Source organism: Panthera pardus, unplaced genomic scaffold, assembly GCF_024362965.1.
Source record: "Panthera pardus isolate Hobbes unplaced genomic scaffold, ASM2436296v1 HiC_scaffold_7, whole genome shotgun sequence".
NCBI lineage: Eukaryota > Metazoa > Chordata > Mammalia > Carnivora > Felidae > Panthera > Panthera pardus.
Window position 1 is genome coordinate 61,300,226 of NW_026527002.1, and position 26,687 is coordinate 61,326,912.

Genomic DNA, 26,687 nt, shown 5'->3' on the forward strand with positions numbered 1-26,687 from the left:
ATCATTAAATTCTACATTTAGAGTCAAACATTCTCCCATCCTGAATCATTTGTCAGATGAACATGATTAGTCCACTTTACAGATTTCTCTCTGTGACTTTCAAACTCTTGTAATTATACCATCCACTCATTAAGATATGATTTGGCAAATAATTAACTTGATACAGGATCTCATGTTTGTAGCAATTTTTTTTTTGCACTTAAAAAAAAAAAAAAGAAAAAGCCTACCATGCCTCTCAAGAGATTTAAGGCCTAAATCATTATTTTCCAGGTTCCCATTTAATGCAACGTGATTTTAAGTAAAGACCATTTTAACTGGAGCTTTATTATTTGTTAAGGTTATTAACACATTTGTCTCATCCCACATAGTGATAGATAAGTAATAAAGCAAGCTACATTTATTTTTGCAAACCTTATCATGTTTATATTTCTTAATGAGAGAGAAGAAAGGAAGCAAGGAGGTAATTTGAAAGAACTCAAATATCTTAGTTTAGTGATTTCTGTATTTTCTCTTACTCCCAGATCAAAACTGCTAATTTTATATGGCTAGGTAATGGTTTCTAATTTGGTGGAGAGTTTAAGAAGCTAGCTAAAATATGAATGTTTACACTCTGTGGTACAACAGGGGTGTGTTAAAAATGCTATTGTGTAGGCATTAATTATGAGAAACTTCTTATGGTTGTTAAGGGTTTTTATGTGGCTAACGATTTCACTTTCTATACCATTTATTCAAGTTTTATAATATTATTTATACCTTCCAAATCTACTGTCTATTTTCCCTTTTAGTTTTTCATTTAGATCCTCTTTTTTTGCTTTCCAAATTTATGTGGTCACTTAAATGAATTTGGACATCAAGACACAGAATAAATTGAAAGTAGACAGCATCATAAATCCGACATATATACGAATGACATGGAGCTCAGGATGCCACAAAGTGGTTCACCATTCACTTCGAGTCTCGGGGCAGTATGCTTCTCATTGTCATACTCCTTCTGGTTCAGTAGCACAATATTGTTATCATTTCAAATTCAAGGATACAACAAGTTATAGCAATCTTCTGAGATACCAGTAGGCATGTTATACTCTCTTCAAATGAATCTTGATAGGAAGATATCGGTAAAGTTATAAGAGCAACAGGAAATGTTTAATTTAACCTGGGTCAAGCAACTTGCCATCTTTATGTCTCACTTTTCTCATTTGTAGTAAAATAAAATATCATGTAAATTCTAACAACCCCTCAGAATTTGTTAGGAAGAGCTGCCCACGTTTTTATACTTAAGACTTGACTTTTTTGCCTTAAAAAAAGTCTCATTCCTGAATCCATTTTCTAGGCATAGATTTTTCCATTTGTACATAGTTTTAATATCACAGATATTAGATATTATAGGTGTCTTTCCATATTGTTAATAGTATTCATGGGCTATGTATCCTAAAGGACCAATAATAGTGTAATTTTTTCCATGCAGAGCAATGAATATATTTATGAGTTAAAAATTTCCACATCTAGAACTGATTCATTTTTAAAATGTTTATTTATTTTTGAGAGAGAGAGAGGCAGAGAGAGGAGAGGACAGAGAATCCCAAGCAGGCTCTGAGCAGAGCCCAATGTGGGGCTCAAACCCACAGGCCGTGAGATCATGACCTAAGCCAAAATCAAGAGTTGGACTCTTAACCAACTGAGCCACTCAGGTGCCCCTAAAATTGATTCTTTTTCAGAGAATTTGTCAAAGGGTATAAACACTGTTAAAACAGTTCATATGTACTGACAAATGTTTTCTAAAAGGTTTGTATCAACTTGCCTTCTCAAAAGTCTGAACAAGTATGGATCTCATCTCACCAAACAGAAAAGTCATTCTGTCCCTCTCCTAATGGCCAATTCTCCCTATTGCTACACTGGACAGCCCCCGGGGTCCTTGCAGGGGTCTAGAGCTCAATCTTTATCATTGTGGAAGAAGACACGACATTTAGAAGTTGGGCATTTCTTTGGCTATAAAGAAAATCAACACAAACATACACATAGATACATATACACTCATAATACAAAAGCTCTTCATTATAGACCCAAATGGTACCCTCGATAAGGATAATATTTCTCATTAATCGGAATTCAAAGGGAAGAATGGTGGGCTCCTTATTTTTCTTTTTTTATGTGCCATCTGTCTTCTAAATAATGGGCTACTGGTTACAGGTTACAGTCATTCTGTGTGGCCCTGACTTGGTCTTTTGACCAATGCAATATTGCCTCTCACACACAGTGCCACCATATGCCACCTTACTCTGAGCCAAAGCATTCTATTTCCATTATTTCATTGATTTTAATATTTCACTGTACAACAGCATCAGCAATACCATGGTTTGAATGTGCATTGTTAGGTAACTGAAGACAAAAAATTCATAAAACTCCATTAAAAATGTGCTTTCCAAACTGCCATTAGCTCTATTCATATATTATTACGATCTAGTGCACTTTTCTTTCACTCACCTTGATTCTGCCTGAGCTCGTATGGTTTAATCATTAGTGCCAGGTCACTGCTGTGCAATATTCTGACAAATAATGGAATCCATGAAGGAGCACTGTCTTTGCAATATTTGATCATTGTCCCATCATCACTTCTCAACTTGCATACACACACAAAAACTGAGCTCCAAAGAGCCCAGCTCTATTAAATAGCTCCTTAATTCCAAGATGCAGAATGAGGAAGTTTCTATCAGACTGGAAATGCTAGCCAACTCCCAAGCATGACAGAGTGCAGTGCAGCGGAATGCACTAACAACTTGACCCTGGCATTGGAGAGAAGGCGTCCTGTTTTCAATTGTGTCTAAGCATTACCTACAACACTAAGGCTCATAATCTTCAAAGACCGAGTAATCCCCTTCTATGGCCTCATGTATAGCAAGCAAGGAAGACCCAAAGTTTTAGAGTCTGAGTGTAGAACATCCTGAAAACAAAGGATCCTCAAATCTATGTTGTCTAAGGGTAATTTTGAATTATCCTCATAACTTAGTAGCTTTAGTACAGACTGACTTATATCATCTAAGTTCTAAGCCGAGGAGACATTTTTGATATGTGATACTTAGGTTGTTCTCATAAACATGTTGGCTTTATTTGTGTATGAGGATGGCATTTCCTGCTATTTTCTCTGCTTTTCTAGTTACATTGAATTCTGGGGTAATCTGATTCTGAATTAAAAAGGGAAATTGGATGGTATCTTTCATGCAATTCGGCTGAGAGGTCAAACTGTTACAATCCAATCTTGGAACTATATACGGAGATTTGACAGTTGCTATAAATTTGAATGAAGTATATGGTTCATAGTGTTTTCAAAACAACTGTGTCGCTAAAGAACTGCATGGCTTAAATCCAAGGGGAAGAAGGCCTTTCCAGCAGAGATGACAACAGCTTGACTTAAGATTCTACTCTGATGAATATAACACATCCAACTGTTCTCTCAGGATAACTGCACACTGCTAACTGAATAGGCAAGAGACTGGCTCTATGCAGAATACTCAAAAGAAGTGTAATTAATGAGATACCATCTTTCATCTGGCAAATCTGCAAAGTTGTGTTTGTGTGTGTTTTAATTATGATCCTTAAGGCTCACAAGAGCATAGCTAGAGAAGGTGTCCCCCCAGATGGCTTATGAGAGTCCAGACTGATGCATCCTTCTGGAAGGGTAATTTGGCAATGCTTATCATGAACCTAGACTCTGGCTCAGCAACAAATCCCACGTTAAGGACTCTAGCCTAAAGAAATAGAGTTGTAGCCTAAGATACATGTAGAAACTCATTGCTTGGATAAAGATATCTAGATCTAGATCTATACAAAATAAATAACTAGAAACAACATTAACAGTCAATAATAGTAGGTTAGGTAAACAAACAGAGGTCCGCCTAAGGATGACATACAGAGCAGGAAAAATGAAAACAAGTGGCCTCGGTATTTTAGAGTGGACAACTAATAGAGCAAAATCAACAGGCCAGAAACAGGGCGCCTGGGTGGCTCAGTTAGTTAAGCATCTGACTCTTGGTTTCGGCTCACATGATCATCTCATGGTTCATGGGATTAAGCCTCATGTCGGGCTCTGTGTTGATTATGTGGATTATCTGCTTGAGATTCTCTCTCCTTCTGCCTCTCCTGTTCTCTCTCTCTCCCAAAATAAATAAACATTAAAAAAAAAACCCACAAAAGGCCAGAAACAGACTCAAAGATGCATAAATGTGGCATGTGACAATATTGAGGAAAGAAAACAATATGTTGGGACAAACTACACAATAATCTGTCAAAAAAGAATAAAGATTTTTCAACATGGATCCTATATATGATCATATATATAAAAGTAAATAGGATTAAACAGCTAAATGTAAAAAGTTAACCATGAAAGTACTAGAAAAATATAAGGGAGTGTGTGTAGAAATTAAATTACCGGTCAAAAGATCTTTTCTAAACAGTAGTAGCAAATGAAAACGCCACAGATAAAAAGATTGCCTCATAATAGAAAGGGATACTACAAGTTGGGGGAAATATTTGCAACAAGAGAGTCAGAGGGTTAATATTTTTAGTAGAATAAGCTCTTAAAAATTAGTGAGAAAAAGTGGGACAAAGTTGTGGCCATTTCTATTTCTTTGTGAGTTGCCTAAGAAATATGAAAAATATTCATTCTTACTAATAGCCTAAGAAATATAAATTAAATAATAATGATTTATCATTTTGAAAGATATAATGTCCAATATTGGTGAAAGTGAAAATTACCCAAAATAATAAAAACAGGTCCTCTCATATAAGCTGGAGGGAATATAAATTAGTTCCATTCTATTGCAGGCAAACTGACAACTTATTAGAAATCTTAGCATTTGTCACATTCTTTGAACCAGGACTTTGGATTCAAGGAATTAATCCTCAGGAAGTCATTTTGAACCTGCATAACAATTTGGTGCTGAGACTATCTGCCGCAACAATGCATATAAATATTTAAAAAGCAGAAACCACTGTAATGTCTTCAAATTGAGGATAATTAAAGAAATTAAGTGATATTATGAATGGAATATTATATGGTCACTAAAATCATTATAGAAACATCTAACATGACAAAATGTTAACAGCATATTATTAAAAGCAGAAAAAACAGATTATAAACAAGTTTAGATTATATGTATCATCTAAATAAATTATAATCTAAATAAATTATATATATATAAGTTATATATATGATTATATATTTTATATATATATATTTATATATGATATATATATATATACACTGTGAAATCTTGGTTTGCGAGCATAATTCATTCTGGAAATATGCTTGTAATCCAAAACACTTGTACATCAAAGTGAATTTCAAGAACCATTGGCTCAGCTGTGATGATGTGACATTTGGCATCACGTACTAATATTGCAAGACATCACCCATTCATCACGTTAAAGTTTAGTAGAAATGTTTGCACGTCTTGCGGAACACTCACAGAACAAGTTACCTGCAATCCAAGGTACATATGGGCTCCATGTAGGCTCCATGCTCAGTGTGAGGCTTGAACTCACATTGAACAACCCTGAGATTAAGAGTCACGTGCTCAGGAGCCTGGGTAGCTTAGTCAGTTAAGTGTCCAGCTCTTCACTTCAGCTCAGGTCATGATCTCATGGTTCGTGAGTTCAAGCCCCATGTCAGGTTCTGCACTGACGGTGTGGAGCCAGCCTGTTTGGGACTCTCTCTCTTCCTGTCTCTCTCTGCCCCTCCTCTGGTTGTTCTCTCTCTCTCTCTCTCTCTCAAAAATAAATAAATTTACCTTTGAAAAAAAAAAAGAGTTGCAAGCTCTACCAACCCAGATAGCCAGACACCCCTGAAAGACTATTCTTTAAATTAAAAAATGCAACATATGTATAAATTCACATAGAAAAAGCCAATATATATGTGTTTGTGCATACCTATACATAAATAGTGATTTTGTATGGGGAGATGATTTTATTTGTATGCTTTAAGTATTTTCCATTATACATGTACTTGTTTAAATAAAAAGCACTCATTCCACAAAGAAAAAGAATTGACATTCAACTTTCCTTAAGAAGGGCCCAGGAAGGGTCTTGGATGGAAGATAGGATAGAAAAGTAAGATCTATTATATATTCAAATCTGCTGCTATGAACAGAAGAGAAAATGAAATCAATGTTAAGGAATAAGAGCTTTGCTTGCAATAAGGAAGCCCTTGGAAGCCATTCTGACCTTGTCCCCTTCATGGACTGGGCCTGGGTCCTAAATAGCCCCTTTCACCTAGGTCCAGGATGAAAAAAAAATGTGGACCATTCATGAGAAGACTCTGACTAGAGCAGGGGCCCAGGCTAGGCTCGGGGCAAGTAAACACCCCACTGTGCCCATGGCATGACCAGCACAGGCTGTGATACCCAGGATGGCAGGAGAACAGTGTTGTGGACAAGACAGGGTGATTTTCAATTTTCCTTGGTACTACTGAGACTTCTCAGTGTATGCTACAAATCCCATTAGCTTCTGGAGCAGTAAACACTTTTCCAAAGTAAATACTCCAAAGTGAGGCCATAAATGCCCCTGTTGCATTATGCGAACACCTCAGAATCACCTCAATGCTGTGCCTCACGAGAGGACCTCTGCTCTCCTTCCTGCAAGCCTGTAATTCATGAGTGTGCAGTTTCCTAAATCTTTTCTTAGCTTTTTGTGCTAGTGTGGTGTAGCCTCGGGCCATCACTATCTGTTCTACTTCCAAAGGTTTTAATCATCTCCATGCTTCCCTCTCCTTTTTCCCTCCTGCCTTAATAAAAAGCAACTTACAAGGGGCACCCATATGCCTAGAAGATTTTCTGCATTCATAAAGTTTAACACTTTCTGCACCAGAGAGGTGCAGTCCTGATTTTCTTCTCGACACATCCTGATGCTGGTTTCTTCTAGACAACACTGATGCTGGTTGGGTTGTGCAGGTGGGGTTGAGAATTACTTTTGTTGTACCCCAATGCCATTGGTGCCCAGTAAACTGCTTATATTTTTAGAATGGTAGAACATATTCCCCTACTTGGTCATTATTGGTTTTCTAAATGGGGTCCAGAAATATGTCTTCAAAGGATGTCACTGAGTGTGAAGGACAGGAGGGTAGTCATTAACCACATACTGCTGAAATGATGTAAGACTGAGCCAATCTCTGTGTCAAGGAGGGGAATTTCTCCTCATGTCAGTTTTCTCCTATGGAGCTTTGTTAGGAATGGAGGGATTTGCTTGGGCTTGGCAGGGCAGGTAAAAGAGGGTTAACTGACATATCCAAGTACATAAAATTCAGTTTTGTCGCATTTGACTCAATTACACCTCACCAATAACAGACAAGAAAGCCAACAGAAGTGTATAAAGGACCATTATTCAAGACAAAGAGCTAAGTGGTCTCACTTACCTCTAGTGTAGTTAATACAATCTTCTCAACTGAAGAAAAATAAGCCTCCCACAAGAATTGTGTCTGCTGTCTAAGTGCTAGGATTTTATCCTGATGAATAGACCTGATTGTAGAAGGAATCTGTAACACAAGGTGAACACATAATAACTAGAACTGTAAAACAATGAGATACCATTTGATCAAAATAACCCACCTGGGTTAGGCTTTTATACTTCATAGCACTCAGGTTCTAGCGTACAGATCTCCCAAAAATCACCAATCCTTAAACTGAAATGCCCTTAAGAAGGTGTCAGGTACAGACAAACAATACTTACTGGGGATCAGCTTTAACCACCTTTAATGCATGGAAGTTAAAGTTACCTCTAAGATTTGGTAGCAGCTTATCAGTTGCTCAGGGTTCCACAAATCCTCAGTCCTGCACACAACCACATTCTATAGAGAAAGAAGCTATCAGCTTTGGGGAAAGGCTGAAAGATATCATCCTCCAAACACTTCCAAGACATGCCATGCCAGGGACTACAAATGATCTACAAAAGGGCTTTTAAGGGAATATCTCTGAGTCTCTCCATTTAATCTGCAGCTGGACAGTCATTTCTATATGCACACACCTGCTACCTCACCCTGAGAGCTCTTCTGCTCCCCGACCTCTCTTCCTGCCTCTAGCACTTACCCCAATGATCTGCCAAACATCATCCATGTTCAGCCATCACTGTTCTCTACCAGGCTACATGATTTTAAAGGAGAGATCTATGTCCTGTCCATCATGCTACACATTTTAAGGCTAGAAGAGTGATTTTTATTCAAGAAATAAGAGTTAAACTGAACATGGCCATCTGAAGCCACCATAGGGATATCATTATTTTTTACCAGCAATATAGCTTAATGATTAAGCACAGGGACACCAGAAGTTAGACCAAAGTGGGATTCTTGGCTCTAACATTTACCAGCTGTGTTTTCTTGGACAAGTTCCTTGATCTCTCAAAGATTCTATTTCCTCATTTATAACATGGGGATACTGTACGAACATAACAAGGTTGTAATGGAGATTATCTAAGTGCTTCACACAGTGCCTAGAACATAGGAAGCTTAATTAACATAGCAAATTATTACTACCACTATTATTATTATTATTATTATTATTATTATTATTATCATTATTATTTACATAAGGGTCAAAGTTGGATCAATTGCTGCCTAATGTCTGCATGTGAACTTGCTTGGATCTGGAGCTCTGTCTGACATGTACTTCCTGGGTTTTTGGTGAGTTTGCTGGGCTTGCTCCCTATCTTCACCTATAGTTCAAGGTCTATTTCATTTATGGAGTCTATACTCTTAGAGGAGAATCCTTGTGATTAGCAACTGCTCTCTTGTGCTCACCTCTTTCTGCATGCTTGCTTTGCTAATGTGTAACTAATCAGACAGATGTGGGGGCCTGGGCTGAAGTAGGGATGCTCTGTTAGCTGCTTTAATAAGAAAGTCACTCACGGCATTGTGACCAAGTCCGTATCTGAATTTCCACTAGGGGAGAAGGAGGTGGTAGCACATTTTTTGTCTTAAGACTATTCTTCGAAGGAGCAATGAAACCGCCTCACAATAAGAACACAAGGACAAGCTCACTTGCTTTGGCAATATCCTAAAGCAGATACCAAATCTGTGCCCCAAAGTGTGTATCTGGATGCCCACCACTGAAGAAGCATGGAGGCAACAGGTAAAGGAAAAGCAATGGCAGGCAAACTTTAGCCCAGAATCAGAGCTCAAGGTCAAATGGAAGTAAAATACCCTTGGAGAAGGTAGAAAAATCATCCATATTGTGGATACTTGCTACGTCAAAGACTATTTTTATTTACTGAGAAAATTACCAAGATTGCCAAAAAAGACTAGGAAAAAGCTACCATGACCAATTTCATGATCAGGTTCTCTTCTAAATGCCAATGGTATTTTCTAAGAGTCCTATAGGTAGACTTCACTGTTTTGTCATGATCACAGGAAACCAGTCCATTAGAAAATGCCAAAAGCTACTGCCACTGTGTAGTCTCCAGAAAACTAAGTGGGCTGAAGTTATGAAAGAAGAGAGGGAATATCATATATTAACCTACCAGTACATTCCCCTCTTTTATAGAAGCCACAACTTGATGTTGGGACATCAAATAAAATACATGCTACCTGTTTGTACGTATAATATAAGTGACAGCCCTTTGCAAAGTGCTCTGGAAGAGAATTCCAAGTGACTGAAAAGACAAGAGTTCCAAGTTTTAATGGCATTTGGCTATTGGTTATTAATCTGCTTGTCCTGAGAGACAGGTATATGCGAGAGTGATAAATTAATTCCAATTTGGCCGGATTGTTCAGTGTGGCAGAACTCATTGAAGTCTTAATAAAAGGTCATGTATGGCAACAAAACTAATGGAATCTACCAAAATAGATATAGGAAAGCAACATTCAGCTCTCCTGGTGACATAATGACAAGAATATATTCAAATAAAAACATCCGAGCTGTTCTAAAACAAGAAACGAAAAATTGTAACATAACAACAACATTTCCCAGAGCAGACATTTGGGCTCGGTGCCAGACCTTTACAACCATTGTCAACGACAGTGCAGTCGCTGTTCAATATGGAGGCAGCTGTGCAAAGACAGACTGCGTACGAGATGGGAAAACGAGAGCAAGTTTGGGTGGGTGCAGGATCGAAAACAAAATCTTCAGAGTCAAGCAAAAAACTGCTGCGGAAGGTGAAATACATATCATCTTTAGTGAAACATTAGAAGCTGGACGACCGCATTCAAGTATCCCAGAATGCCCTCCTGTCCAAGACAAACTCCCAAGTTATTCACATCAAATTCACAGGAGCATTGGTAAACAACGGGAGATATTAGGGCTGATGTTTTTTATTCTTTTTAGTTCCCAAACTTCCTGTAATGATCATGTATTATTTAAAAAAAAAATCATAAAAAGGAGGAAAGAGGCAATGTGGAAAGGACCCACACAGATCAGTTTTGTCTGGCCTTTCATGAGTCAGTGTTTTCAGCATATGCCATTCTGCCTGGGGAGGATTTCGCTAGGTGACATATTCTTCTTTTGTGTTGGAGGTCCCAAGGGCCATAGAGTGATCTACCTGAGTACCAGAGAGAAGCCATGTTTTGGGAGCTGTGTTCAGCTTGGCTTGCCTAATCCATAGCGCTCTTGATTACAGGTACATCACCCGTTGCTTTAGGAAGACTACTGTGTTACTTCACCAGCCAGCTAGCAGACTGGCCAGCAGCACAAGCAGAAGCAACAAGAGAGTTAGAAACTCAATTTTCTTTTTTTGTTTTTTAATGTTTCTTTATTTTGAGAGAGAAATAGAGAGCAAGAGGGGGAGGGGCAGAGAGAGAGGGAGACAGAATCCCAAGCACATCCCTGATGTGGGGCTCGAACCCACAAACCATGAGATCATGACCTGAGCAGAAATCAAGAGTCAGACGCTTAACTGACTGAGCCACCCAGGCGCCCCAGAAACTCAATTTTCCCAATAATTTTTTTTTAAAGCTAGGACATTAAAAAAAACATTCTACCATATTGTGGTAGTTTAAGATAGAGTATATACTGCCATCAAAGGAAAACATTAAAATATTCTATACTTTTAGAGAAAGGAGTATGACAAATTATGTGGAACCTACAATATTATTACATGAAAGGGCTTTAGAAATCCTCAGTGACTGACAATTACTGCCCTTGGATTTCTCTGTATCATATTCCTCTCCCCAGGCAGCTCCTGAGAAGTTCAAACTTTTATTAGGTATCCTTGTAGAAGACTGGTTGACCATATATGAGTGGATTTATTTCTAGGCATTCTATTTTGTGCATTCGGTCTGTATCTCTCTCTATATGCCAGTACAGTATCATTTTGATCACTGTAGCTTTGTAATGTATTCTGAAATCAGGAATTATGATGCTTCCAGCTTTGTCCTTTCTCAAGACTGATTTGGTTATTTGAGGTCTTTTGTGGTTCCATATGAATTTTAAAATTAGTTTTCTACTTCTGTAAAAAATGCCATTGGGATTTTGATAGGGACTGCATTGAATCTGTAGATCAATTTAGGTAAGATGGCCATTTTAATAATATTAAGTCTGATTTCTGCAATACAGGAGAACATGGATGAACCTGGAGGATATTAGGCCAAGGGACGTAAACCAGTCACAGAAAAGACAAATGCTGTATGATTCTACTTACCTGAAGTCTCTAAAACAGCCAAATTCATAGAACTAAAGAGCAGAATGCTAGTTGCCAGGGTTGGGGGTGAGGAAGAAATGGGGAGTTACTAATCAGTGGGCATAAAGTTTCAGTTAAGCGAGATGAATAAGCTCAAGAAATATGTAGTACATTTCCCCACAGTCAGCAATAATGTATCGTGCATTTAAAAATAAGAGGATAAATCTCATCTTAAGTGTTCTTGCTACAGTAAAATAAAATAAAATAAAGTAAAATAAAATAAAATAAAATAAAATAATAAAATAGAGATCCAAATGGCAAAAAAATACATTTAAAAAACCAATTTTATCAGAGGCCGCTCTTTTAAATATACATGTTAAAGATTAACACTGCTCAGGCTCCCAGACCAGATCATTTGAGCAATGATAACACTAATTATACGAATCAACCCTAGAGACCTCCCTCTTTCTGAAAATTAATCTGAAGGCAATTACAGAAACAAGGGAAAGGAATATGGAGTGGCAGGATGGTACAAAAGCTCTCTTGTATCATTTCTAAAACTCCTGGATAGGGAAGAGGATGGATGTACACCCCTTCTTCCTTTCAAGTTCATGCCCTTCACCTGCCACTTCTCCTTTTCCAAATATATTCCCTAGACCTGGGCGGATTTTGTGTTGGAAAGTGAACAATGCCATATTAAATGACTTCATATTCGCCACGACACAGGCAATTTTCTCCTGATAAAATTTCTTTTATAGAGCTGACCTTTTGGATTCATCTTCTTTGAAAGTTTGGACGGCGGCAGCAATAATACACTCATCTGCTGAAGGCTGGAGCCCCTTCCTTACCTGTAATAACAATCTCTCATCGCCTATGACGGCAGCTTGGTTCCAATTAATCACTTCAGAGAATGGCAACTCCCATCCATTGCTGAGCATCACAGGGACACAGGCAGCCTGGGTGAGGAAGGGGGCATTCATGAGTGTGAAGGAAGCAGCAGGGGGACATTCCAATCAGAGGTGACATCAGTGCAAATTCAATTACTGGCATTTCTTGCTTGGATCACTGCATGGATCCTGGACTGCTTAGTCCAGAAGAAAAGTAAACTTACGGGGGTGCCTGGGTGGCTTAGCTGGTTAAACTTCTGACTCTTGATTTTGGCTCAGGTCATGATCTCACAGTCTGTGAGTTTGAGCCCCATGTCAGGCTCTGTGCTGCGGGTGCAGAACCTGCTAGGGATGCTGTCTCTGTCTCTCTTGCTCTCTCTCTGCCCCTCACCTGCTCATGCTCTCTCTCTCTCTCTCTCAAAATAAAGAAAGTTAAAAAACCAAAAAGGAAAAGTAAGCTTATATGAGTTATCAAGTCATGTGAAGGCTGTACATATCCAGCCAAGATTTTAATGTTTGCAAGTCTTGCCCTCAAATGCTAAAACCCCATTTCTATTCTAGTACATGGTTTGGCTGACCTTACCTCCATGGAGACGGCTGGCCTTGTTTGAGAAGTTTTATTGATGTAACAAAATCGTGCACCAACAATATCCTAGCATAAAACCAACCTTGAATATAAACAGTTTTGTCAATGTAACTGCCACAAGTCTGCTTGTGAAGTGGTTTATCCCACTATCAGGTGCAACAAAGAGCAAAATGGGGCTTGGCATTCCTAATGAAGCTTTTTGTGGACTTAACTATTACAGGGTGTTCACCTTTCCCTTGCTGTGCAAACATCTGAGCCAGAACCTTGTTCCGTGTCACTGTGGAGGGATCCAAACCACTGTCGTTAACAATGTACTGTCTGCACAGTGATCTGACAGCCAAGAAACGCCAGGCTAAGGACACGGGTCTGGTTCCAAAGCAGAGAACAATTTGCTTCGTGCCACATCCGAATGAGGCTACCAGAACATTAGTGACCGTATGCTTCACGGAACACAGAGCGCACTGGAAAGGACCTTAAAGAAAAGGAAGCTCTTCTGTTGAAGGACATGACAGAATGGTGTATGTTACAGAGTACTGTGCAAAAAGCATAGACTCTGGCAAGGTGCAGAACATAGAGGGGGAAGAACAGAGAGGCCAAGAGGTAAGGAGTGGAGGAGGAGAATCTCAGCTGGGAGCACGCTTTCTCGAGATCCAGGAGGGCTGGTTGCAACTCTCAGGTGGTTAATGTCGGACGAGTGTCTCATCTGGTGAGGCATTTCTGCAGAGTGAGGTTAATGAGCAGAACCTCACATAGGCCTCGGAGCTGCAGAGCCTCAGAATAGCTGGGCCAAGTGAATAGCGTGACCCATTGTGCATCACTCTTGGAATTTAGAGGCACCAAGAGATGACTGAGGAGGATGAGCAGAAAAGACAATTTGCTTTTTTTTTTTTAATTAAAAAAATTTTTTTTAAACATTTATTTTTGAGAGACAGAGATCGAGTATGAGTGGGGGAGGGGCAGAGAGAGAAGAGAGAAGGAGACACAGAATCCAAAGCAGGCTCCAGGCTCTGAGCTGTCAGCAGAGAGCCTGACATGGGGCTCGAACCCATGAACTATGAGATCATAGCCTGAGCCGAAGTTGGACACTCAACTGATTGAGCCACCCAGGTGCCCCAAGACAATTTATTTTTTGGAAGCACCACCAATAAGCCATTTTCTTTCTTTTTCTTTTCTTTTCTTTTCTTTTTAATGTTTACTTTTGAGTGGGGGGAGGGGCAGAGAGAGGGAGACAGAGGATCTGAAGCAGGCTCTGCACTGACAGCAGAGAGCCCGATGTGGGGCTCGATCTCACAAACTGTGAGATCATGACCTGAGCCGAATTCGGATGCTTAACCGACTGAGCCACCCAGGTGTCCCCAATAAGCCATTTTCTTAAGCCAGGGCTCTTGAGACCGGCTTCCAGGAGCAGAATAGTGTCTGCAAGGCTGCTGTTGGGCAGTCAGATCCACCTTCTGTCGGCAAACATGTCTCTGAAGAACACCTCCTCCCCGGTGGTGAACCGTTTAATCTTCTCAGGTCCAAAGACAATTAGTGAATCCTCTTTCCGCCCCATCTCTTATAAAAAATGTCACAGACTTTCTTGGGGAAACAGATTCCAGGTGTTCAAGGCAAACTATGCATTCTGCTTAGATCCCCGCAGAAAGGTTAAGGTTAAATCCACCCTGACTTCAGTCCTCAGCCCTATTCTGGGGAGGTCTTAGGGTCTCTTACCTGCAGAGCCTCCAGGAACCTGAAGGACCCAAGCCTGCGACCACGAGGAACCAGACAGAAAGTGGCATTGTGCAGCATTTCCCGATAATCATACCTGGAAGGAGAGGAGGAACAATCAGGAACAATCAGCAGACGAAGACCCGTGAGGAGTGGCAGGGTGAGGGGAGGGGACAGTGACCATCTGCGGGTGTATACCTAACATGGAATTACCCAGAGCAGCTCAGGAGACACGCTGGGCAGGCAGTTCTCACTTTCCCTTTGGGGAGTGGGGGGTGTTGCATGAACAACAAATGTGAACTTTCACGAGGGGCAAAGTAGTTAGGGTGTTTTGCAAGCAGTACATGAAAGGCAAGTCTGATGTTCCCAGTAACAATTTGGCTTGCCCATGGTTTGCTTCCAAAAATCAGATTTTTTGTGTCTTGATGAAATGTCTTGTCCCCATGAGCTTAAAAGCAAAAGATCACAACGAGTAGTTCTTGTTTAATGCCATGTCATTCAGCAAAACTAAGACAGTCCTTGTTCCCCACCCCACAAAACCATGCTGTTAAAACCTACCCAGGAAACCTCCATTACAAGCACAGAACATTTACTTTCTCCTTCAAGCTGGAGTTTCTATGTTTAACCAAGAATATGCAGCGACGCCAGACAAATACTCATATATAAGAATGGATAACATAACTTACAGGGGAAACACAAGAGAGACAGAAGGAGCTGGCCTAAGAAATGTGAAAATAAGAATAACAGGAGAAAAAAAAAGCATAGCGTGGGGTGCGGAAAACCAGGGTGCAGAAGAGAGGATTGTTTCTTTTACTCAGATACCACTTGACGGTACAACACGGTTCTTGCGCTTGAAAAAAGGCAAAATATAACATGAGCGCCGGCTGTCTCTTTAGGCTGGGGAAGTGCAGGAAAGGCGACAGGCATTTCATTTTGTTTAGGGATATCCCCTTAAAAGTGGCTTCTGCAAACACATTCCTAAACATGCAGTTTCAGGTTCATTATGAGTTTAAGCAAACTTGGGAAAGCAGAAATGGCTCGTGCCCTGTGCAAGCCTAGATTCTCAGAGCTAAGATGAAATCACTCTCATTTTTCAAGAGCTTGCAATGCTCGGCAGACAGGTGTGACTTTGACGGTAGCATATGTCACCAGCATTTTCTGACTCTAATAGTCTAATTTAATCATAGCCTGAAGGCATCGGATTCTTCCCTCCTCGTTTTGGGATACTGATATATACATTTATATTTTTAAAGTCCACATCTATTTTTATATTCTCATACAAACTAGGCATATGGGAGTAAGCCAATTTTCAATTATAAACCCGTCATTAAGAAGAGACATCATGCAAAGGACCATTTGCTTAAACAAGCTTGTACAACTAATTTGCACAAGAAAAGGTCACCATGAATGGATTAAGATTATCTCCATTGAGAGTAAAATAAAAACCCTTGCTGCATTAATTAAACTGCAAAATAGACTTGAAAGTAGAAAAGATTTTTAAGAGGGCTCAAATTTGGCTAAATAAGAAATATTAAATTATGATGGTAATGCTTTCTCCTTTGCTCACCAAACACGGGAAGTAATTGATAAGTATCTTCAAATTCAACTGTTAAAAAGTGTCTGGCTCTCTCCCTTAACCGATGAAGAGGGAAATATGTGCACACACACATATACTTATAAAGTTTAAACTCAAATTGTTTTAATATAAAAAGGTCAAATATACTTCAGACTACAGCAAAGTTTAGTAAGTGCCCAGAATAGAAACCCCTGAGGGATTAGCACAGAAGGTCCTACACCCTCATCATTAGGCTGCTAAAAATGTAGAACCCTATTAATGTTCTGGATTGTAACAAGTTTCAAAGTTGCCAGTTGCAGAATTTACTTTGGGGAAGGAGTAGAGGTAGAGAGAAGGCAGAAAACTTACAGCAAAAAATTCACCTGACAGTTATTCTAGGGTGTTGGTTTTTAAGTGGTGGCACAGGAGTATTTGCTGATGTAGGGGATAAAGCTTACATGATTGAAGCTTGTGTTCATTCATACAGCAGGTAAAGGGAGATGTGGGATGAACATCCTTGCCACTAGGTAGCTGTGACATTAGGAATAAAACACATGAGCACTAGGAATAAAACACATGAGCACTCCGGGCCTTACTTTCCTCATCAGCAAGATGACTAGAGATTGTCTGAACACTCCATTATTCTTTATGTTATTTTTAGGTGAGGAAGAAGAATGTTCTGGGGTGCATGGGTGGCTCCGTCAGTTGATAAGCATCCGACTCTTGATTTCAGCTCAAGTCATGATCTCACAGTTCATGGGATGGAGACAGTGTAGGGCTCTGCACTGAGTGTGAAGTCTGCTTGGAATTCTCTCTCTCTCTGCCCCTCCCCCTGCTCATGGTCACACACACTCTCTCTCTCAAAATAAAGAAACAAACCTAAAAAAAAAAAAAAAAAGAGAAGAATGTCCTTTCAGAATATCCCACTGCTCCAAAGGTTTCCAAAACCCTTGTATAAATGTATGTGTGCATATATATATATATATATATATATATATATATATATATATACACATACATATATGCATATATATGTATAAATATCTGCTCATGTGTATACAATGTATGTTTAACACATAAAGACATATACAGAACATGTGCACACAAAACTTAGAACAATGATTTTCAGACTTCTAACCATGCTCAGTCCGTCAGCCAGCCTCTCTTTTGGGCTCTAGTGAGAGGGAACCTATGAATGGATAAGTGTGTTCTAACTGAGGGAGTAATGATACCCTGAAAGGGGGGGCAGTTTTCCCAGGCGGGCCGCACTTGTGTTTGGTGCCCTCCCACTCAGCCTTTCTGGGACCCATCTCTCCATTTTGGTGTTCTCACACACCCACATCTACCTCCTTCTCGATGCTTGAACTCATTCAATTTTTTAGTCACTGTCTCAAAAAACACTATGTCCCAGGCCCTGTTCTAGTCCTGCAGATGTTGTGCAGAGAAGACCCTTCTCCAGTCACTAGGCTTATCAAGGAATCATCAAGGAATCATCTGATAATTAGGAGAGACTGATCAGAACTCCAGGTGTAAAATTACCTGGAAATCTGCATTATAAAGTACACTCGAGAAGGCTGGCCTTGCAAAGGGAGACACTAAGGAACTCTGGACACTCTCCCTAACAAAACAACAATTTAACTGGTAAACATTATTTAAAAAAAAAACAAACCCAAAACCAAAAACCTCATTCATTTAAATTTTCTGGAAATTGTCCTAAAGGTCTAATGACAAATGGAAAAACATTTGTTCGGGAGAAGCTACAGAATCTTGGCAAGAACACTGAGTGTCTGTGGCATTTGAACCATGGTCTGCTCCATTACCAACCCCTCCCAGTTCTGCCTCATAGAAGCTCCATCTCAGGCAAGTTCAGTCAAGAAGGCTGGGCTCCTTCTCCCACAAGTTGCCATCAAGAAAGTGAAAAGACAACCCACAGCAAAAAGAAAATATCTGAAAATCATTGATCTGGTAAGAGACTGTTATCCAGAATATGTAAAGAATGCTGACATTCAACAATCAAAAGACAAATAATCCAATCTTAAAACAAGCCACGAATTGACTAGATATTGTTCCAAAGAAAATATACAAAATGCCAATAAGCACAAAGATCCTCAACATCATTAACCGTTAAAGAAATGCAAATCACCCACGAGGATGGCTATCATCAAAAGGACAGGTGAGAACAGGTGCTCATGAGGCTGAGGAGAAATTGGAACCCTCGCATATTCCTGCCGGGAATGTAAAATGGTGCAGTCACGTTGGAAAAAAGTTGGGCAGTTTCTTTTAAAACTAAAAGTGGGATTAGCATATGACCCAACAATTGCACTCTTGGGCATTTAGCCCAGAGAAAATGAAAACTTATTTTCACGCAGAAACTTGTCCATGAATGTTCACAGCAGTTTTATCCTTAATAGCCCCAAACGGGAAACTATCCAAATGTCCTTCAATGGGTGAATAATTCAACAAACTGTGGTACATCTACAGCCTAGAATACTTCTCAGCAATAAAACGAAATGAACTATCGATACACACAACATCCTCAAGGAAATTATGCTAAGTGAAAAAGCCAGTCTCAAAAAGGTGAATACTGCCTTATTTATTTATATAGCATTCGTGAAGTAACATAATTTTAGGGATACATAACAGATTAGTAGTTACCAAAGGTTAGAGATGGGGGAGAAGGACAGGCAGAGAGAGGACAGGTCAAGTGAGGGGGATGGGCTTCTCAGAGGGATGAATTCTCCCCTATTAAGTTTAGAAGTGTAAATCACATCAGAATCATAAACATCTTCAAAATGAGAGGTAATTAACACATGATATCCTAAGCAAAAAGGTAAGTAGATAGGGCAGGCAACTAATCTCAGACACCTTTCCACTTCAAGTCAATAAATGGTTTTGTTACCCTCTTCAGATGGGCATTAAGTTCCCCATTGTGTAGGTGGTGATACAGAAGTTAGAGCAGTTTTTATAAATGGCTGCAAAGAAAAACGCAATAAAGTGACACGGCCTGAATTTAACCTAGAAACCAGGAACCACTCTATGGCTGTAATAATTTTCGCCTTAAAGTTGTGCCGAATAATGGATGAGATACACCCCATTTAAAATGGGCCCTGTAACAATGCAAAATTGAAGTCCTTCCCCCCCATATGAAACACATCGTAGCTGGCGGCAATTCAGTGTACCCGAGGAAGGGGGGATCAGCGTGGCAAGTGCAGGGTTCCCCAAGTGCCTTCCCCCACAGGAACATCATCCACACCCCCTGGGAACTTTGTGGAAATGGGAATGCCCAGCCCACCAAGGCCCACTGGTGTAGAAACTCCAGAGGAAGGGCCCAGAATCCTGTTGCCACAAGCCCTCCAGGTAATTAGGACGCATCCTAAATTTTGTGTGAAGAGCTCACAGAAAATTTGAGTTAAGAGGTCAGGAACACAAAGCTTTGTGGGTTAAGCAGCTTTAGACACAGCCAAACCTGGGTTCCCCTTTGCTATTTACAAGCTGGGTGATCTTGGGAAAGTTATTTGTCGAAATCTCAGGTTTCCTGGTGGGCAAATGGAGATACTTCTACTGTGAGGCTTAGCTGGTACAATTTAACTGAAGCACGGGCATATCCTAACCCATCCATAAATGGTAGCTATTATCATTACAGCTGAAGGAAGGCAACAGAATATAATGGAAAACAAAGCCGACCTGAAAAGTTAGAGGACCTGGCTTGAGGAACCTGGGTTCTGGATCTGCCACTTCCTGTATGGCCCTGTGTAAAAGAAGTTCTCCATGCTTCAAAGCAGTTAAGATCAAATGAGATCGAGTCCGTGCCCTATAAACTGCAATGCACTAGGCAAACTGTAAGCTGTTGTGGTAAATTACATCGGGACGAGAGGAATAAAACCATTAAAAAAAAAAAAAAAAGAACAATGAAAAAAGAAAAGAAAGAACAGATTCCCCAAGACAGAGCCAGAGACAAATGTGGAACAGACCCTTTAAAATAAAATGCAAACAGAAGCTGGGAATCACAACAGAACAGCAGCTTCTAATTGAAAGGATTTTGCCTTATTTTCAAAAGCTACACAGACACGGATGCTGCCTGTGCAGTGTGCCCACCGGCCGTCCCGTGCTTCCCTCAACCCCTCTGTAGCACACACAGTTGCCATGTGAGCCTGCTTTTTGCTAACCAAAGAATCAAAGAGGGTAGGGAAGAAGCCAAGCGATCCAGCCTCTCATCTCTGTAGTCACGCAATTCCAGTCTCCCCGTGATGTTGCTACAGTTTGTCTCAAGTATTTATTTATAAAGTGAACATCTACGCTATCTGTTCCCTCCAGTCCCCATCCTCATAAGTACTTAATCTTCTTTGCTTACACCCAGGTTTGAACTGTATCCTTTAGGAGAAAAAGAAAGAAAACAAAACCAATGTATGGCCGCTGTAGTTCCATTAAGTACATTGGATGAGGGAAATAAAACAAGGTCCTTAGCACCTCCCCTGTGCTTTCTTTCACTCACTCAAACAACATTAATTAGCTGAATGCCTACCATGTGTCACGCACTCCTCAAAGAACCAACGGTCCAGGGAAAAGGCAGATGTGTTATCAACTGATTGTTATTCAGTGAGGGAATATGATGATCAATGATTATTATTTATCGGTAGGATGGAGGCTTGAGGTGGAGATTATGCAGAGAAACAACAGCGACAACTTGGCTTTGGTGGGGAGACTGAGAAGCAGGGATGCCTCCAGGAGGAAGGGAGACGGAGCTAATTATTAATGGAAGAGCAAGAATCAGCCTGGTAAGGCTGAGAGGAGGCAATCGGCATTTCTGGGGGTAGAAACAGACAGCGGGAACAAACACCAAGATGAGAGAACCCACCAAAGTTCGGGGAGGGCGAGGCAGTGGGGGAGGGAGGAGGGGAGTGAAACTACCAGTAGGGCAGGGTCCCACTGGGAGGACAATGTGTGGTATCTCCTGGAGCTCAGACATAATCCTGTGTGGTGGATTGAGTCACTGAAGGGCTCAAGCAGAAGAAGGACATGCTCCCAATGGCATTCTTACAACTTGATAGGACACAACTTCACAGGCCAGTGTTTAGTGCAGACAGTCTGATAACCTTGCCAACAATGCAGGTCACAACTATGGAGCCATAAAGGGCTCCAATTCCACGCTTTCTGATACCAAAGAGCCTCTGCCTTCCACCACACCATGCTGCCTCTTTGGTCAGCTCACACAAATGCAAGGTCTGAAAGTACATTTCTTTCTTTCTTTTTTAGTAATCTCTGCACCCAACATGGGTCTCAAACTCACCACCCCAAGATCACGAGTCACGCTCTCCACTGACTGAGCCGGCCAGGCGCCCCTGAAACATTTCTTATGGAGCGAATCCCTAAGCAGTTCATCTAGTCAAGCACTGGTAACAAGTGGCTACCACTAAGAGGACCCTTTCTCCTCTACTCAAAGCCCTGCATCATGTCACGTGAGCAATTCGGTCCAAGATGGTGCTCTGTTTTTATTCACCATGTTGCCTTAGACCCTTTCTTGGACTTCACAGATTCAACACGTAAAATTTCAATGACTTTTGAGAAAACCCAAAGCCCATAACATGTAATAACATGAAATTGGCCCAAGACACAAATTTGAACTGAGAAACATACCTTTTAGTCAGAAAATGGGTCTAGTTGGCCGCTATAGTATGGCTATCTGTTGTCACGTAAGCATACATACAGAGGAGAACAGGCCCCCGTGGTCTTTGAGAATTCATGGGAAACGCTAAGCCTCAGTTTCTTCACCACTTGCTCACACAGCTCTTGTGCACATGAATGAACTCCATATGCTCCAGTGTCGGGTGACCAGATTGGCTGCAGCCTCAGGGACATTTACTGCCCCGCAGCCGGAAGGCACTTGCTGTGCAGGTGCTGTGGTTCCTCACATGGGTGATTCTTGCCTGGAGTGCTGCCTGCTGCCAGAACCTCAGGGGCACCCGGTCATGCCATTGGTTAGGATGCGATTTCTCTTTAATGCTTCTCAAAAGGATGCTGCTGGCCCCAAGTTTTCCAATGCAGAGAGCAGTGGTTGGCTACAAGGAGGGACATGCATCTACATCCATCCTTCACACCTGAAGGGCTATCCGCAGAAGACCATCTCCTCTTTACTGTCCATTTAAAATCCATTTCAGGGGCGCCTGGCTGGCTCAGTCAGTGGAGCATGTGACTCTTGATCTTGGGGTGGCACGTTTGAGCCCCACGCTGGGTGGAGAGACTACTTAAAAATAAAATCTTAAAAAAATCCATTTCAATGTAGGGAAGGGATGGAGGTTAAGGTTTTGCAGGCTCTCGTTGTGGCATGAGGCCCCATGGGAAGCCGGACTCTTGCACACATTTTCTCACCTAAGCCTCGCAGCCACACTAGGAGGTAAGTATGGTTATGCCAGCTTCTCACAGGGAACAGGAGTCAGAAGACACTTGGAATCCAATACCCCGTCTGAACACGCTGGATCCTAACCCCATATCATGTCAAAATTCCCTTACACCATCTTTACCCTAGCTACTGACAGCTCAGAACTGTAAACCTGGACCATGTGGTAATCGCCACCTGCAGATACTAATGAATACAACAAGTGCTAGATGCATCTCTTATTTCAAGATGGGTAGAAGACCATCTTGGTTGCCGTCATTAAATAGCAGCACAACGGCTAATATGTAAAAGTGATAAAATAGGACCATTGTGAAAGGTAACATTACAGTAATGACCACCTGCCCCCCTCCCCCACCACATACACATGCTGATTACATGTTCCTTGCGTGCAGGGCAGCAACCTGTGCTCATTATTGTACTTTATCTCTACAAGCACATGTGAAATGGCCCCATTTTACAGATGATGAAGTACAGTAGTAAAAGTTTTATGAGACTTGTAGAAGGAGGGCAGAATCCACAATATGCTCTGTTGTCTCTCAGGGCTGCCTAGAAGGAAGGAGTAACACGGGGACAGCAAAGGTGAAAACAAAGAATTTCCACCACATTGTGCCAGGTGACGCTGATCTCAGCTGTCTGGCGGGGTGAGGTTTTAGAGCACCGGCTTCTGTGCTCAGCAATAGCCAAACTCAAACGGCTCCAAGATAAATGCAATTCCAGGACATGTGGGTCTCATCAATTCTCTGGTTAGAAATAAAGCACTTCTGGAGCACTTGGTGGCTCAGTTGGCTGAGCCTCCAACTTCAGCTCAGGTCATGATCTGGTAGTTTGTGAGTTCGAGCCCTGCATTGGGCTCTGTGCTGACAGCTCAGAGCCTGGAGCCTGCTTTGGATTCTGTGTCTCCCTCTCTCTCTGCCCCTACTACCTGCTTGCACTCTATCTCTCAAAAATAAACATTAAAAACAAAAAAAAAAAAAAAAAAAAGAAAGCATTTCTGAAAATGCTACACAAAGTGCTACCTGGGTACAGGGGGACAGAAAAGGGAGAGGCCATAAAAAAAGCCAGCAGCAACAATGACCTCAGGTGGATAAATGGGTCCACAAGAGGTACACCAAGGTCTTGGCTGCAGGAGCTAAATGTCTTCTCAGTTCCCAAGGGCCACTGGGAATCCCGAGGTCATTATCTTACCATTAACTTTTCACCAGGCTCTGCACCAGGGAGACTGGCCAACAGGAGCGGGGCCAGGAAGTGTGGACCAAAGCTGAGAGTGCCAGCACGGAGTATCCGTCCTAAATGGCAGCTCCCTGCGCCACCCCCCAGCGTCCCCCCCCCTCCCCCCCCCGGACAAGCCGAGTCTTAGGGAGCAGGAGCAGGGGCACGTCCCCTCAGCATGCCCCTCTTTCCTTCCTCTGCTTTACATGCATTGCTGGAGGAAGCCTCGCTGAAACCCTGAGTCTTGGCCAGAGACCCTCTTGCTGCTCACCCAGTGCCCTGGTCTGACCTGTCTTCCACTCACATTGTATTAAGTTGCCTGTTTTCTTGTTTTCCTTTCATTGGACTCCAGGAGACAGGACCTCGGTCCTACTTGCTGTTGAACCAGCCCTTCCCCCAGGGCCTGGCCCTACAGGAGCCACTTGAAAAATAGTAAATGGATGGAAAGTGTCAGCATGCACTGGTTTGTATTTCGGGTGCAGCGGGCGCGAGATCAACAGAGAGACCAAGAGACGCAAGCCCCTCTTCATTATGATCATCTCCATTTAGCTGTAACAAACATTTCTGTGTGTGCCTGGTCTTCCGAGGACGACCTGCACTTCTCTGTTGAGGCTGAGCCCAAGCTAGACAGTGGAAAACAGGGTCTTTTATTTAACTATTTTTTTCTCTTCCTTTTGTACATTTTCTATCCCTTCTTCTTTGTCTTTATTTCTAAAGGCCTGGCAGTTTGTTAAAAGTTTCATTTTCTTTCTGCACCGTGGTGAGGGTGGGGGATTTGTGTTTCACCAGCCCTGATAAATAGCATTATTTGCAAATCGAGTCAAATGTATGTGCAGTGCTATTCAAAATGAACCTTCTCCTGGTCTTCCTCCACGTCTGAGCTGAAGGAAAAAAACCCCCAAAACCAAAAAAACAAACACGGTCCACCATCCTCCTGGCTTCATCACGACAAACACTGCTTTGGTCCAAAGGCAAGGCCTCCCCATCCCCCAAAGAAAACTGGGCTCAACCTAGTGTTCTGACCACTTCCATTCTTGAGCCAAAACATTCTTTCCTGCCCAGCCGGACTTGGTCAGCCCTGGGATTAGGAGGATGTCTGGAATTCCTTCTGGGCTGTTCTCATCACCACGGAGTGGCTGCCCAGTGGTGAATACGACATGCCCTGCATTCTTTGTCAGCCCTTAAGCCTTTCGTCTGGTCCTTGCACTTAAGTGATTATAAAATACCTTGAGAATCCAATTACAGTTAATGAAATAACAGCTGGCTCGGCCAACCTCCCCTTCCTAAGTCTGCTCCTATTTTTTCCATTCCTGAGCGTCTACCTTCTGACTTTGACAGTCAGGGCCAGCTCACTTCTGGGACTCTTCATGCTGAATAAGCAAATGAGGTCTCAGAATTCTGCACAGGTGAAGACGGTGCATCCTCAAGAAATTATGGGACACCAACATAATATGAAAGCTGCGTGAAGCTAGTTGACTAGGGAAAGTTTATTCTTTCCCTCTGGGTATGAGAATATATAAATGTTCAGGTGCATATGGGTCCATGGGACATACAAATGTGTGTTATGGTTAATGACCTGACGGTGCATATTGTTTATTTACCAGAACACCCTCCCATGAGGGGTTGGTCATTGGAGACTGGAAAGGCCCATAAACTCAGATTGTGCCATTTCCTTTGGAAGAAGAACTATAGTGCCCTGGGGGATGGAGTCTGAGCTCAGCGTCACCCCTCCTTCCTCCTCCAGCTGGCTCTGGTCAGCTCAGCTCCCCTTGAGAAGCTAGCCAGCTCCTAGGTGGCCTCATTTTGGGAAGAGGCTGTGAAACAGAGGAAATTTAAGCACTTAATAGGGGAGGGGTAGACCAGATGGCCCTAAGATGCCTTCTTGCTCTGATATTTGTTCACTGGACACATGAATCCTGAGCAACTCCTCTGTGCCAGACAGCACACTGCGCTCAGGGGAAACAACGGTGCCCTCAATGGTTTTTGTAATTACACAGGACCCCCCGGTCTCTTCACGCCCTTCCCTAGATCTCCCTTAATTCTATTCCTTTGGGTCTCCACATGAACAGAGCAATAAGAAGCATGCTCTGGTTCATGTTAGTTTCAGGTCAGAGTAAGTTCAATCTTTATGGGTTCAATCCATAGAGCGACCAAAGTTACCCTTAAAATGTTAACTCCAAGGCTGAAAACCCCCCAGTGGCTCCTCATGGCACTTAGAATAATATTCACACCCCTTGCCATGGCCAACAGGACTCTGTGAGAACTGGCCTCTGCCCACAGTTCAGACTGCCCTTCTCCTCACTCACCAGCTACTGCTATACTGCCCTCTCAGCTTCTTTACACACAAATCACTCATCATCATCTCCTGGGCTTGTACTTGCTACGCCCTCTGCTGGGAACATTCTCCCCAGTCTGCCCCAGATGCAAATTAGCCTTCAGATAAACAGTACGTCTTCAGAGAGGCCCTCACAGACTAGCCTGTGTTCCGAACACTCACTGTCCCATTGCTGTGTTTCATCTCTGTCTTAGGATTTACTACCGTCTGAATTCACCCGTTTTGTTGTTTTACAGGGTCACTCTCCTTCTCCCTAAATATAATATATATTATATATATATAATATATATATGTGTGTGTATAATATATATTATATATATATAATGTATACATTATATAATGTATATATATTATGTATATATGTATATAATGTATATAATATATAATGTATATATTATACACACACATATATATACACACAT

The 26,687-nt window shown here is 41.5% G+C and overlaps 1 protein-coding gene across 1 annotated transcript in view; it reads right to left on the bottom strand.

Moving 5' to 3' along the window:
• EXT1 (exostosin glycosyltransferase 1) overlaps positions 1 to 26,687 on the bottom strand; it is a 285,056-nt gene that overhangs the window by 20,807 nt on the left and 237,562 nt on the right. The window contains exons 2-4 of the mRNA XM_053896111.1: positions 14,776 to 14,869; positions 12,441 to 12,548; positions 7,403 to 7,522 (exon numbers count right to left, since the gene is read on the bottom strand). Of these exons, the coding sequence (XP_053752086.1) occupies positions 7,403 to 7,522; positions 12,441 to 12,548; positions 14,776 to 14,869 (322 nt within the window). The remainder of the gene's footprint in view (positions 1 to 7,402; positions 7,523 to 12,440; positions 12,549 to 14,775; positions 14,870 to 26,687) is intronic.